The 13544-nt window shown below is 32.6% G+C and overlaps 1 protein-coding gene across 1 annotated transcript; it reads left to right on the forward strand.

Moving 5' to 3' along the window:
- Nucleotides 1-8234: 8234 nt before the first annotated feature.
- On the forward strand, nt 8235-9923 carry LOC114257906 (uncharacterized). The gene is made up of 4 exons (XM_028197728.2): nt 8235-8444; nt 8666-8805; nt 9181-9465; nt 9602-9923. The coding sequence occupies exons 1-4, from the start codon at nt 8424-8426 to the stop codon at nt 9645-9647; spliced, it is 492 nt and encodes a 163-aa protein (XP_028053529.1). The 5' UTR covers nt 8235-8423; the 3' UTR covers nt 9648-9923.
- The last annotated feature ends 3621 nt before the right edge of the window (nt 9924-13544 follow it).

The following is a 13544-nucleotide window of genomic DNA, read 5'->3' on the forward strand; positions in this document are numbered from 1 at the left end:
TACTATAGAGGTGGTGTACTGGATTGAAAGGAATTTTGCATACTTAGATTAGCTTGGAATTTCGACTTGCAATGTCTTCAAATTGATGATTGATTAGAGGAAGGAAAAAGGTTATTTACTTCCATACCATTTACTTGGCAGTTTGATTGAGCTTCTTTCCCTGTTTTCCTTTTCCCTATGTTTTAATCTTCTACAATAAAAAGTCACATGAAACTCTAAGATAGTATTTGGTTCACTGTAATAAAGTGCAAAGATTCCTTACACTTCTCATGTTTGATTGATTAAAAGAATAATGAAAAATTCATTGTAATGGGAGTCATCATAAGGGAATGATCATTCCATAGGGAAGCGTAAGGAATAACCATTTCATTTAATTTTATCTCATTTCAGTGTACCAAATAAAGCATAAAGGAGATTGAAGTGTTTCAAATATGATTAGTGTTCTGATAAATGATTTAGGTCATTTTGATAAATCTGTGAATTGGATTTCCTTTTTTAACATGCAAAGTAGTGTTCAGTGATCTTTTGTGTTTATTTGATTGCTGAAAATTCGAATTATAGTGAGAAAGAAAAAGCTTGTTGTACTTAAATTATGGCGCAATTAAGTAATCAAACAGTCATTGTACAACCCATCGGTATTTAAACCCAATCTATTTATTGCACTATTAAATGAGTTATTTCTTCACTGCAGGTCTGTGGTGTTTCAACCTCTTCAACAACCTTGGAGTTCATTTTAATTTAAATCATGGACAATATTCTTATTTTTGGTTATGTATGTTTAGTTTATATTTTATGAATTGAGGCTTAATTTCTTACTTATTATTTATAATTTTTCTCATAATCAAATGCTTTTGTATTATTTTTTACAGGTGGATAATATGTTGGAGGAAACAGTAATATTAGATCTCTATATTAATTTTTTATTTAATCTACATTTCTTAATATAATTTTTCTATATATACACATGTTCAGTTTCTTCAAAATAGAAATGTCAGTGTTGTGATCCATAATGAACGGGACTTCAACATCCTCTGTGTTCATGGGGTAAGCCCACTAATCAAATTTATTTGCTTCTCATGTTTTTTCTTAATAATTTTTGCTTATTTTTTGAAAGGCAAATAAGAAGCTTAAAGGAAAAGGAAAGGAAAACTACTCAAGAAAGGAAATAAAAAACGCGCCAGTGGTATGGTTCTTTTCAAGTTTGTTTTGGAGCATGGGGGAATATGATATTTTGAAGCATGCGTAATCTATGTGTAAATTTTTTTTTATTGTACAGTTTGTGAAGATGATCACGGTGCTTTTAATCCTTAATATTACTAATTTTCAATAAATTATGCATCCTTACAAAACAATAAACTTGAAAACATTATAAAGAATCTTTCACAAAGATATAAAATTTTCCAAATAGAAGAGGAAAGTAACTAAAGTTTAAAAAAGAACACAAATGATGAAAGAAAGAAATAAATTGAAAGTGTATTTTAATTAAAATTGTGTTTTAATTATGATCAAATCGAACTTTTGTAGGATTGGGTTGAAAAAGTTATGGAGCTCAAGAGGATAAATAACACTACATTGCTCCGATGGAATTGTAATAAAGTATCCTTAATCCATATTGTTTCAATATCTATTTTTCGTATTATTTCAATATGCTAATGTTATTGTTTTTTAAATATTAGGTTGTTGTGCATGCTTCTCACTGGAAAAAGTACACAGAAATTGATACATGGGCATTTCAGAATATCATGGAGAACAAGTTTGAAGGCGTCCAATCACTTTAGAGGCGTCCAATCACTTTAGAGGCGTCCAATCACTTTTTGTAAAAGAATAAGTTTGAAGACATTATATATGGCAAATATTTTGTAAAGTATAACCACTTTTGTAAAGCTTCCTATTGATATGTAGTTCAATGGATTTCTAATATTTTTGTAAAGTCTCTATCGATGTAAAATATTGGACCTTATGGGTGGTTATTCTGTGAAGCCCCTGAAAAATGTATTCTCTTTAAGACCCTAATGTTTGAATTATTTTCTTAAAGCCCCTGAGTTCCTTGAATTATTTCGAATCTTGTCGGTTAGCATTTTTTTTATCGAAACAGGAATATCCTAGCCGAATTAGGTTCCTTAGTCTAATTTAATTTAATCCTACATAAATAAGGTTCCAAAACATAAGTTTTATTCTAAGCCCTCACTTCTTTTATTAATTTCAAGATTTACCCTAAAAACTAGTACATGTACTTTATACTATAGGTACCATCAATCAAATTGAGATCTACATATATATACATTGGGGAATGTGTCCCTAGTACCTAGATTGAATAAACAAATGCCCCAATCACCCTTCCCAATGGCCGGCCACCCTAGGTAAGTGTGAGGAGCCTATTTTCAAGAATTGTAATCATGGTCTTCTAGAAACCCTAACACCTAGTACCCCTAAACCTAGGGTTTTGTTTCCAATGCTAGTTTCATTTCAACTAGGGACCAACTAGATATTGCCTAATCCCATGATTAAGCTCCTTAATCACTCATATTCCATTAGACTCCAAGTAAATCCTAACCTTTCCATCCAATTCCAACTAGAGGGCCTTTTTATCTTTTTACACCAAAATTTGCCTATAAATACCACCACTCCATAACTTGGCAAACACAAACAACACACTCACACACACATTCGGCCTAGAGGAGAGAAAGGGGAGCAAGAGAGAAGTCTTGAGATGGAGAGGAAGGAAGAGGAGAGCACTCTTGATTCAAGCCTAGCAAGTAAGCCACAACACAACCTTCTCTTTCATTTTTCTTTTTCAAATACATGTTCTTAAGGGTTCTAAGAAATGTTTTCAGATGTGTTATTGATGAGTTACTTGTGTTAAAAATGATAAGAGTTGAGCCATGATTCTACCTCTCTTGTAGTTTCCCTCATTTCGGTACAAAACTACCTTTTTCATACCAATCTCTCAAACTTTCCAAAGGTACACCTTCAAGAAACTTTTCTGAGCTTAATATATGCTAGTTAGCATGTTTTCATCACAAAAGAAATGAAAATTTTCCCTTAGTGAATCCCTTTTCTCACAAATCTTCTTGTTTTGGGTTTTGTGCCTTAAAATCTGTTTTCGCAGCCAACTTTCAAAATTTCTATAAAAATGTAGAAAATTATTCTGGACCTAGATTTTATGTCAAAATCTTCCTTAAGGAGTTATCTTTCAAATAAAATTGGTTTCATTGAAAAAAAGTGAGCGGTTTGCAAGAAAATCAAATTTTCGTAACGGTCGACAAATCTGGACAGCGCTGGAGTGTTTTCTAAATAACTCAAAATCTAGAAAAGCTATCCCATTTCCAAAATATGTTTTGGAAACTAGATTAAATTCTCTTCGAACCATAGGAAGGCCGAGTCCGGTGAAAAATCTAAAGTAGTCCTTTCATTCTAATCCTTATGTGATATTGAATCTGGAAATTTTGTTGTGCATGGATGTTTTATGCTCTTGGGTTCATGAAAATGCTTATTAGCTTATGATCGTATCATGGCATGATATTATATGTGTTATGGTTATGTTCTTTATCTTCCTGATCTTAATGATGCATGCTTGTGTGAATATTATTATCTTGTTAATTTGGTCTAACCTTGATTTAAAACATTTAACTCAACGGAAAACTTAATTGGGATGGTATTGGGTTTTCGAGCACTTGAGTAATGAAAGGATGATAATGTGTGATGTATGGACTGTTGGGATGCGTTCCCTATTTGGAAGTTAAAGTCTTGCGCAAGTGGTTTTCGGAACCCTTGAACGGAGCGGTTGTATTCAGACCCTAGGTGGTTTGGTGTGAGGAGGGATTTGGGTAAGGCCCTGTTTTACCGTCTCTTTTGAGACCCTGCGGTTGGCGCTACGCGGTATATAACCGTTGGTAGGCATCCGAGGTTAATTCTGCAACAAAGTAGCAAAAGAGGGGGCATACTGAATAATCCGCATCCGATTCTTGTGGTTGAGAGGATGAAATCTTTTTAAGGGATTTTTAGTTTACTAACATCTAACTTGTAACCCTTTGTTTATTTAGTTGAGTATCATGCTTTACTACTTGATGTTATATTTGTGATTGTGTATTGGACTGGGAAAAATGGATAGAGTGTGTGTGTGTTTACTGAACATTCAAAGCTCACGGCGTATCATGCCAGGTGCCGAAAAGGAGCTTATAGCTGGAGACGACGAACCTGAAACCTTCGAAGACTTTTGGCTATCTTAGGAAAGTTAAAAGTTCCTTTGATATTTTGTAAGACTCATATAAAGATTTAAATTTTCTTTTTGGGATGTAATGTAATGGAACAAGCTTTTGAAATTAAGGATATTCGTGGTTGTTATGTACTTATATTTTAATATTTATATGTATACACCTTATCGTTGCTTATGAGACCTTGTGTCAATACCCTTTAAGATCTGTCAAAAGGGTAGTGCGCTGCCTAAGAAAGCCGGACTTAGAAGGGAGGCTAATTTGACTCCTCTGGCGATCTGGGATCTTACTTGGTTATTGACCATAGAACTCATTAGTGACTCTCCCTTGACTGCAATCAATAGTGTAGATTCGGGGCGTCACATATTCAGTGTAAATCGTAAAGTGCCTTTGAAAATTCACTAAATTTTAGTGCAACGATGTTATTTAATATCTTTGCATATTTTGGGGGAAATCACATATGCTTGACATGGATTTTTGTGTAAATTTAGTGTCTATTGTGCAGGATGTTAGAATTTCATTGAAAATGAATAATTTATTAACGGGTTGAAGGAGGAGGAGGTTATAGTATTGTTGCCTCTTAATTTTTATATACTTGACTTTAGTTCCCATCCCTCTCTATTTGATCATGGTTATGAATTTTATGTTTCTTTATTAAGAAAGACCAGTGTATTTTAATGCACTATTTTCATGGTTTGTTTCTGAATTCATTTCCCTTTTCAGGACCTTTGACATTCCAATATAGCTAGTTGTGAAAGTAGCTTGGGTTTGTTGTGTCATCCATGATATTCTGCTGTCAACAATAAGGTTAGTCTTCAAAGTAGTTCGGGTTAGTTTTATTTTATTTCCTATATTGTTATTTGATGTTTTATTAGATTGATTTTTTATTCAACTGATTTCAACTATTCCTTAAACAAGGCTGATTTTGAAAATATCTTAGAAAATGAGGTGGGGACTCTTGAAGGCATCACCCCAGTTATGTCAAAATGAGGTGGGAAGCCTACATTCATGATAAATCCATTAGGAAATAAAAAATTTGAAATTTATTACTTACTTATTTCAGTTTTCTTTATATGTTTTGTTGCTCCTCTTTCTATGCTCTTCAATTAGGTTAAAGAAAACTAATCAGTGTGTTTGGTTTGAGTTTTTTGGATTAAGTTTTTTGAAAATTGACTTTTTTTATTTTCGTGTTTTTTTTTTGTTTTTAGTGAATATTTTTTAAATTTTAAACATTTTTTTTACTTTTTTAGATGCACCTTATTTAGATGTATCTAAAAAGTAAAAAATTTGTGAAAATTTTTTAAAAAAAATTAATAAATACATAAAAATACAAAAAATGTATTGAATTCTTGTATTTTTTTTTTTGTATTTTTGGTATTTAGTGAATTTTTAAATGATTTTTTTTACAATTTTTTTACTTTTTAGGTGTATTTATGTTAAGTGTGTTTAAAAAGTAAAAAAATTGCTTAAAATATTAAAAAAATTCAGTAAAAACAAAAAAATACGAAAAATAAAAAAGTAGAATTTTCTGAAAAGTATTTTTTGAAAAGTGGAAACAAGCATGGTAAATCATATCTTTATTTGGTTAAATTTGAAATTTGGCTTCCATATATTTTTTTCAAGAAGGGTGTTGCTTCCATATATTAATCTATATTTAAATAATTGTTCATTACATAATTTTTGTAATTTTTGTGTATTGCAAAGCACGACTTGTGTGCTTTATTTATTTGTCATTTTTTTTTTCTATTATGGAACACTGATTGATGTGCTTAATTTGTTATTTGTTATTTTTTTTTATTATACAACATTGGTTGGTGTGCTTTATTTATTTATCATTTTCTTTGTATTGTAGAGCATTGACTGGTATGCTTAATTTGTTATTAGGCATTTTCTTTGTATTGCAAAGTACTGGCTGGTGTTGTTGTTTATTTTTTTTTCTATTGCAGAGCACTAGCTAGTGTATTTCGTTTGATTTTTTTTAATGTTTCTGTGTTGCGGGACTTACACTTTGGGGTTTGTTTAAAATCTTATACTTTTGTTGTGCTTGAAAATCTATGTTTAATTTTGAAAATCTATGTTTAAGACTACAATAGCATACAATTTATTTATTTTTCATTTATTTAATTTTCTACGCATCAAACCATAGAAATTGGTAGATTTCATCCATCAGATTAAAATTAATGCAAAATTATAGCCATAAGATCTCTCTTCTTTATTTCAACCAAAAATCACTCTCTTAAAAAAAATATGATTTTTTGAGAAATGGGTAAAGCACTAAGTTTACACACAACTAGAGAACTATATGCAACTATTTCATCCACTCCAATGAATACACATATTGCAAAAGTGATGAGTTTCGTGATCCAAATTGAAAATGTGTCTAGCAAAAGGGGTAAATCAAAATGAAGAGGTAGGAAAGTATAACATTTAGCCAACAAATCACTCCCCACCCCACCGGCTCTGATCTACAGCACCTCCCTCAAACACCAAAGAAAAATATAGAAATTTAATTGGGTATTGTTGTTGGTCAGGGTAATAAAGTGTTTATTTTCTGTTGCAAATCGCAGGTGGGTTAAAAAAAAAAAAAAAAAGTAGTAAGAATTTGATGACATGGTCTTTGTTTGCATTTGTACGAGTATACAAAAGTAATTGTATCATTACTATTTTCATGTTTTCTTGATAAATTCCAGCAATTTCTATCACATTACCTCTACCATTACAAATCATGGACACTACCATTTTTTGCCACTTAAATTTCTATTTGACAAACAAAAATGCAACTATTTTTGCATTGAGAATTTGAGTTCAAATACTACATCAATCACAATGATATTATATATTGAAACTTGTTTATTGTTAAAAATAAATTTTTATAGCAAAATTTATTGTTAAATTCAATTGGACAATAAAATTTAAAAATTGTTTTTGAAAACACTAAAACCAAATAAATTTTGAATTTTAAATTTGTAAAAAATATTTTTAAAATATATAACCAAACAAAATTTCAAGTTTGACAAACTCTTTTCAAAATCTAAAATTCATTGAAAATTCAAAACCAAACAAACCATCTACTTATAGTCAATTACATTTTAACCCAACAGTTTTATAGTCAATTACATTTTAATCCTAGCAATATTTTTACCGTGTCTTCAGGCACGGGCATACACTGGTAATCTAATAATAGTAATCACATTATTTTATTAATTTTAAAATTTGAAGTATAATTTTAAAAATAAATTATCTATTTAAAAAAAATTAAAACGATAAAATTATGTTGTTATGATTATTTATTATGATATTTTTAAAAATGAATATTATAGATTTATAGACCTAAAATTAAATATCATAATGAAGGAAACCCATGGTGAGCAGGGTGTACAATCCACCAAAATGGAAGGGTGAAAATCTTGATCCCTCAAATAAAATATAATTTTTTTATTAATCTCTTCCTTCCTTACTTCCTTCCTTCCTACTATTAATGCTGTGTTTGGTTGGGGTTTTTGGGGTGGGATTTGGAAAAGGAATGAGAAATGTAATCCTATTTATGTTTGGTTATAATAAAAAATATATGGGAAAAGAAAGGGGGTGAGAAATAAATAAAGAAATAGGAGACCTTTTAGGACATCAATTCTATTTTATAACCAACACAACCAAACATAGTTGGGATTTGGAATTCTATTAATTCTTTCTCCTTTTCCTTTCATTTCCATTTCCCTTTCCATTTCCCTTCCCAAATCCCCCAACCAAACACAGCGTAAGAAGAAAATTAAGAAGAAGAAGAAGAAGAAAGAAGAGAAGAATGATTCAAAACTGGTAACATAACCGTGAGGCATTTACGGCCCCAAGCCCAAACGGAATTAGATACTCTTTTTATCTTCAAATCAAGCAACACTAAAACAAAATAATAATAATAAAATCCAAAAGAATCGGGAAAACCAAAAGAAAGGGAAAGAGTAAGGAATATTGGGAGGGGGAGATTGGCTGGTTGTAGGTATAGGTAAACAAGGGTGGGGTGGTGGTGTGTGCAATTCATCAGTTTTGTGTGTAAGCCCATAAATCTCTCTCATCCTCTGACCATCTCTCCACTACTAGTCTCTATATATAAACTTCAATCTAAATCTCAACCACTCTGCCCCAAAACCAACCTTACTTTTTTTTTTATATCCATTTCTTTCTTGTTCTTTCTTTCTCAAAGGAAAAAAACAGAAAATGAGCTTCAATGCAGCAGCGGTGAGAGCCTACTACTTACATATGCAGCATGTATCTGTGAATCTGATTCTCATACAAACCATTACATTATGTATTTACTTTCAATCTTCTTCAATATTTCATTCTCATCTGTTGCCAGCATCATCATCACCACATAACAAATTCTATCATTTGATTAATACGTTTTAAGTTTAAATTTCATTTTAATAATAATAATTGCTGCTGCCACATATCTACAACAGCGCCATTACTGGAGATCAATCCTGGTGGCGAATGGAACTGGAGGAGCTCGATCATTTGCATCTTCAACCATTCCCAAGATGAAACACTTCAATCCAACTGCCGATTCTGTCCACTCTCACCACCCTCCTCCTAAGTCCAGGTTTTATTTAATTATATACACATCTCTCTCTCTCTCTCTCTCTCTCTCTCTCTCTCACACACACACACACACACACACGTTATCATGATTCATGAAATAATAAATGTTTAATTCACTTCAAAATCCTATTTTTTAACAATCATGCTGTAAATAATATATCATATAAAAAATGCATCATCATTGAGGAATTTGGTTGAAATGATCTGAAGTGGTGCAAAGGACATGGTGTTACTGAATTAAATAAACCAAAATGGTTAATATTCATATATTATCTATATACCCATTTAATGATATGAAGTTGTGCAATGGACACGTGTCTGTGTCAGTGTCGTAAAATGAAGATTGATGCATAAATCAAGTTGATGATTTTGTCAGGATGGCAGCTTTAAAGGGTGACTTCGTACCAATAGCGGTGGTGTTTGGGTTGGTAGCGGTGGCACTTGCAATAGGGGTTCACACAGCCAAGCAGCAGCTGTTCCACTCGCCAGCAGTTCAAATCAGCAAGAAGAGGAGGGAGTCCATCCAGGAGGTGGAAGATCCCGATTACGTCATGGTCGACTCCAACAAGTTCCTCAACAAGTCTTTCCTCAGGAAGGTCGCTCATATTCAGGACCACGACCCCACTCAGACTAATCCTACCAGGCCCAACATCTACACTCGGTCAGTGTACTCTTATCTATTTGAACTTTGTACTAATAAAAAATAAAATAAGATATATATTTTTTATTTTATAGTCAGTCACACAACACAACAGTTTTCCTTACATCAACTGCTAGGTAATCTAACGTTGTTGCAGATCCAAAGAAGTTGAGTCACTGAAATCAGTTGGAGCAAAAGAGTGAGGTGGGCATTGAGACGACCAGCCAGAGTCCCAAATTCAAGAAGCTCTCCGACCAAATGTTGATTTGTTTTATTTAGGAGATGGGTGTGTTTCACTCTGCTCTGTTAAAAATGTTGGTTTCTTCAATGACTTGAATCCTTCCCTCTTTTTCTCTTTTTTCTTTTCCTTTTCTAACGGTTAAACAGCTTTCAAGGCTGTAGTAGTGTTACTGTATGTATCCTCTCTGTTTCTCTTTTAGGTGGTCGAATGAAACTGGAGAAGTGATTTTTATTGGTTTTCTTGTTTTTGTATTTACTTCGCTTTTTAAATACATAAAATAAAGGCACCCCTCCTTTTAATAATTGTCGTACAAACGACAACCCTCTCCCTTTTTGGATGTTAAGGGGTGGATGTTTGGGTTCATGAATCAGATCAGTGTGAATTTGTGAAAGAATAAGAAAAGTCACAGAGGAATAAAGACAAGAAGGAAAATAAGAGAGGGAAATTAAACACGAGAGAAAGAGAATGGGCCAAACAATTACAAATATTTCTTTAGTTTTTACAAGGGTACTTGGTGAAATTTTAAGGTGCCAGTTATAGTGACCCAGCTAGCTGTGTCTTTTCATGGCAAGCGAGATCTGTCCATAAGCCTTCGGACTATTGTCGTATAGAAGGCCAAGGTGGACTCTTCGATTGCTTAATCATTGCTAGTCTGCTCCACGACGAGCTTTGAGTTGCCTTTAATGCATAGGAGTGTGACTCCCATATTGTGAGCCAACCATAAGGCCACTGATCAAAGCTTCATAGTTGGAGCTGCATTCAAACTCTAGCTTGCAAGAGAGATTGACATTAGTGCCACCTAGAGAGACTAGGACCATGCCAGCACCGCCCCCTTTGAGGTGGAGCCAAAAGTTAGGCTCCACTTTCCCTTGAAAGACGCTGGTGTTATGGCTGTAGAGACTAGATTATATTCCATAAATGTGGGAGAGATAACTAGTGCTGAAGGATTTGGGTTCACAGGGATTCAAAGTACAGTTGCAAATCAAATAGTTCACACACTAGATGTTTAAACAAATAAAATGGGAAGTGCTGTGTCTACTGTATGTGACTCCAAAAGAATATAAGGAAAGAAGGCCTCTATTGATCCCTTAAAATTTGATTGCTTGGAGCAATAAACTACCGATAAAGGGCATAAGCATATTCTTAGGAACCTGGAGTGTGTTGGTTAACCATGAATAATTCAAATAATTTTACTACGCATAAGCTAAATTTTTACTTCTAAAATATCCCACCACTCACCTGTAATTTTGATGATATCTAATACAAAGAAAAAAACATAATACCTTTAAAAAAAATAATTTCCGGGCTGATCATGATGCCATTCTTCCTGTTGTTGCTATGGTATGACAGACTACCCCCCATGTTTATAGATTGCACTAAGCTGAAGCTATTCTGGTTTCAAAACTGGCACTTATAATGGGCTCATTAATTGATAAATGCGAAGAGTGATTTATGAAGCAGGTTTAGGGCAAGTATCTGAAGTACAGAGCATTACTTCTCAACATAAGAGAGGCTGTGGCCTGTATCTAACACTAAAAAACTGAATGAACTCAGGGTTATGATTGCCCAGTACCCTTTACTACACCCACTGGCCGTGAGGTTGGAATAATTCGGGTTCCATATTCCTCAAGGCTGTTTTATGTTAATAATCCAACAAAATACATAATCCAACATTTGGCTAAAAAAATTGGTGTCCGGACTAATAATCCACTAGGACGTGGTATCCCCACGTAGTGGACTATTGAATCCTAAGAGGGGAGTAAGATACAGAATAACAAAGGAGACTTTCAAACAAATTGGCTAAATTACAAAATTAATTGGATTTGTCAATCCCTCCCCATAATCCCGGACCAATCCAAACATGGGATATGATATACAATCCCAAAAATGTTATCCAATCTAACCCACTTGTGTTTTTTTGCAGAAACAAGGTCGAGTCTCTTGACCATTTGTTCCCCAACTCTACTTCCATAAAAGATTCAGTGTGTTATGCAGCTGTTGTTTTGTCCACTACAATGGAACATGAGATCCAGTTGTTCACTGGGTGGTTGTAGTAGCGCTTATCGAACAATTTTGGCAAGAGCACAATAGGGGGATCCCCCAAAAGATTATAAAGATAGAATCATGTAGGTACGAATGGGAAGAGATTCATACAAGGTTTTCTAGAAATCAAAGTGTCAAAGATTCAACAACTATGTGTGAAGCATTGTTATTGGTAAATCATACAATTTACGACACATATCACACAATTCAGTTTGGTACAACAAGCAATCGATCCCTATCTCTAGGGCGTCAATTGATGTAAACTGGAATCACATCAAAATTGTAGGATTCGCGATACGTATTGCACGATTCAATTTGATACACCAAGCAATCATTTGAACTTTTATCAACACAAAAGGTTCCTCCTTGCAAAATGAATATTTTGGAGGCATCTAGCAAAAGATTTGAAAAGGTGCACTGATGTGGGTACTCTACAGCTGATCCCTTTGGGAGAGTATTGGAGATGAAAATCGAAGAATGAAAAAATGAAGACTTGTGATGAATTTCATTTCCACTTTGAAGGGACATTCTATAAAATAACGGAATTTATGAAGCTTTTCTTGAATGGTGTCTTTCTTATCCAAGAAAAATTTACACTTGTAAATGAATCTTTTTTATATGGGAAATATAGACTTTAGTTTTGCTACAAAATACAAATGTTAGAACTGTTACTTTTAAGATGTGAATTTTGTGATGAGTACAATGTCGTATGTCAATGCATATTGTGTTTCAATTTATCTCAACTTAGTGATTTGAAATTTTGAAATTTTTATTTCTCTCATGATGAATCTTCGATTCTTGTTTTTTCTAGTTCATAAAAGAACACGAATCAACATCATCTTAAAAACAAAACATAAGCAATAATCTAAAACAGGATCATAGATCTCGCCGGGGATCTGACCAACGTCTTTTGTCATATATGCGAATGTCTTACCTATTACAACCATATGTTCTTTTTTCATAACATGATTTTCATTGATTTATATATTCAAACTTTTCATATTTATAATGTATAGTATACATCTTTTGTATCAAATTATATATCTTTTCATATTTCATACTGCTGAACTATAAATGTGTATTTTAAATATATATATATATATATGATATTTTTGTACTAAAAAATAACATAGTAAAGTGAATACTTACTTTAATATTAGAAACAAAGATTAAAGCATTGTTAATTTTGTATATTTTGTAGATGGCTTGATTAGTTTAGTTTTTGAGTTTTGTTTTGCATTTGGTATTTTGAGCCTTTAGGTTCCTTTTTTTTTTTTTTATTCCTTGCATCATCTTAATACTTTTCAATAAAGTTTGGTTATTTATCTCTCGCAAAAAATAAATAAACAAATAAATAAATGGAGAAAAAAATAATAATTTAAAATTAAAGAGTGATTCTAATTATTTATTTTGATAATCTTAACTATATTGTTCTATAAAAGTATTATTTAAATAAACATATGTACATATAGGGGGTATTTGTTTGGAGTGATTAAAGTGTGGAATAGGATTCCATGTCCATTGCATGTGAGAGTTTGACATTTAGTTCAAAAAATATAAGTTGGACTAATAGTCCAACCGGACTATCAATCCCTTACTTATGAGATTATTGTGTCCCGGGAGGGTATAAAAAAGGTAGGATAATTCCTCCGGATTGGAAGGTTAAAATAACATTTTTTGCCCTCAATTTTTTATTTATATTATTTTCACTACAACAAAAGACAAATTTGGCGACTAACTTTTTAGTCGTTATAGGTCCAATTTTGGTCGCCAAAACCTTTTGTCGACTAATATTTTTGGTCGCCACCTTTGTCGT

The sequence above is a fragment of the Camellia sinensis genome, chromosome 10 (assembly GCF_055761805.1).
Source record: "Camellia sinensis isolate YWXY chromosome 10, ASM5576180v1, whole genome shotgun sequence".
Taxonomy (NCBI): Eukaryota; Viridiplantae; Streptophyta; class Magnoliopsida; order Ericales; family Theaceae; genus Camellia; species Camellia sinensis.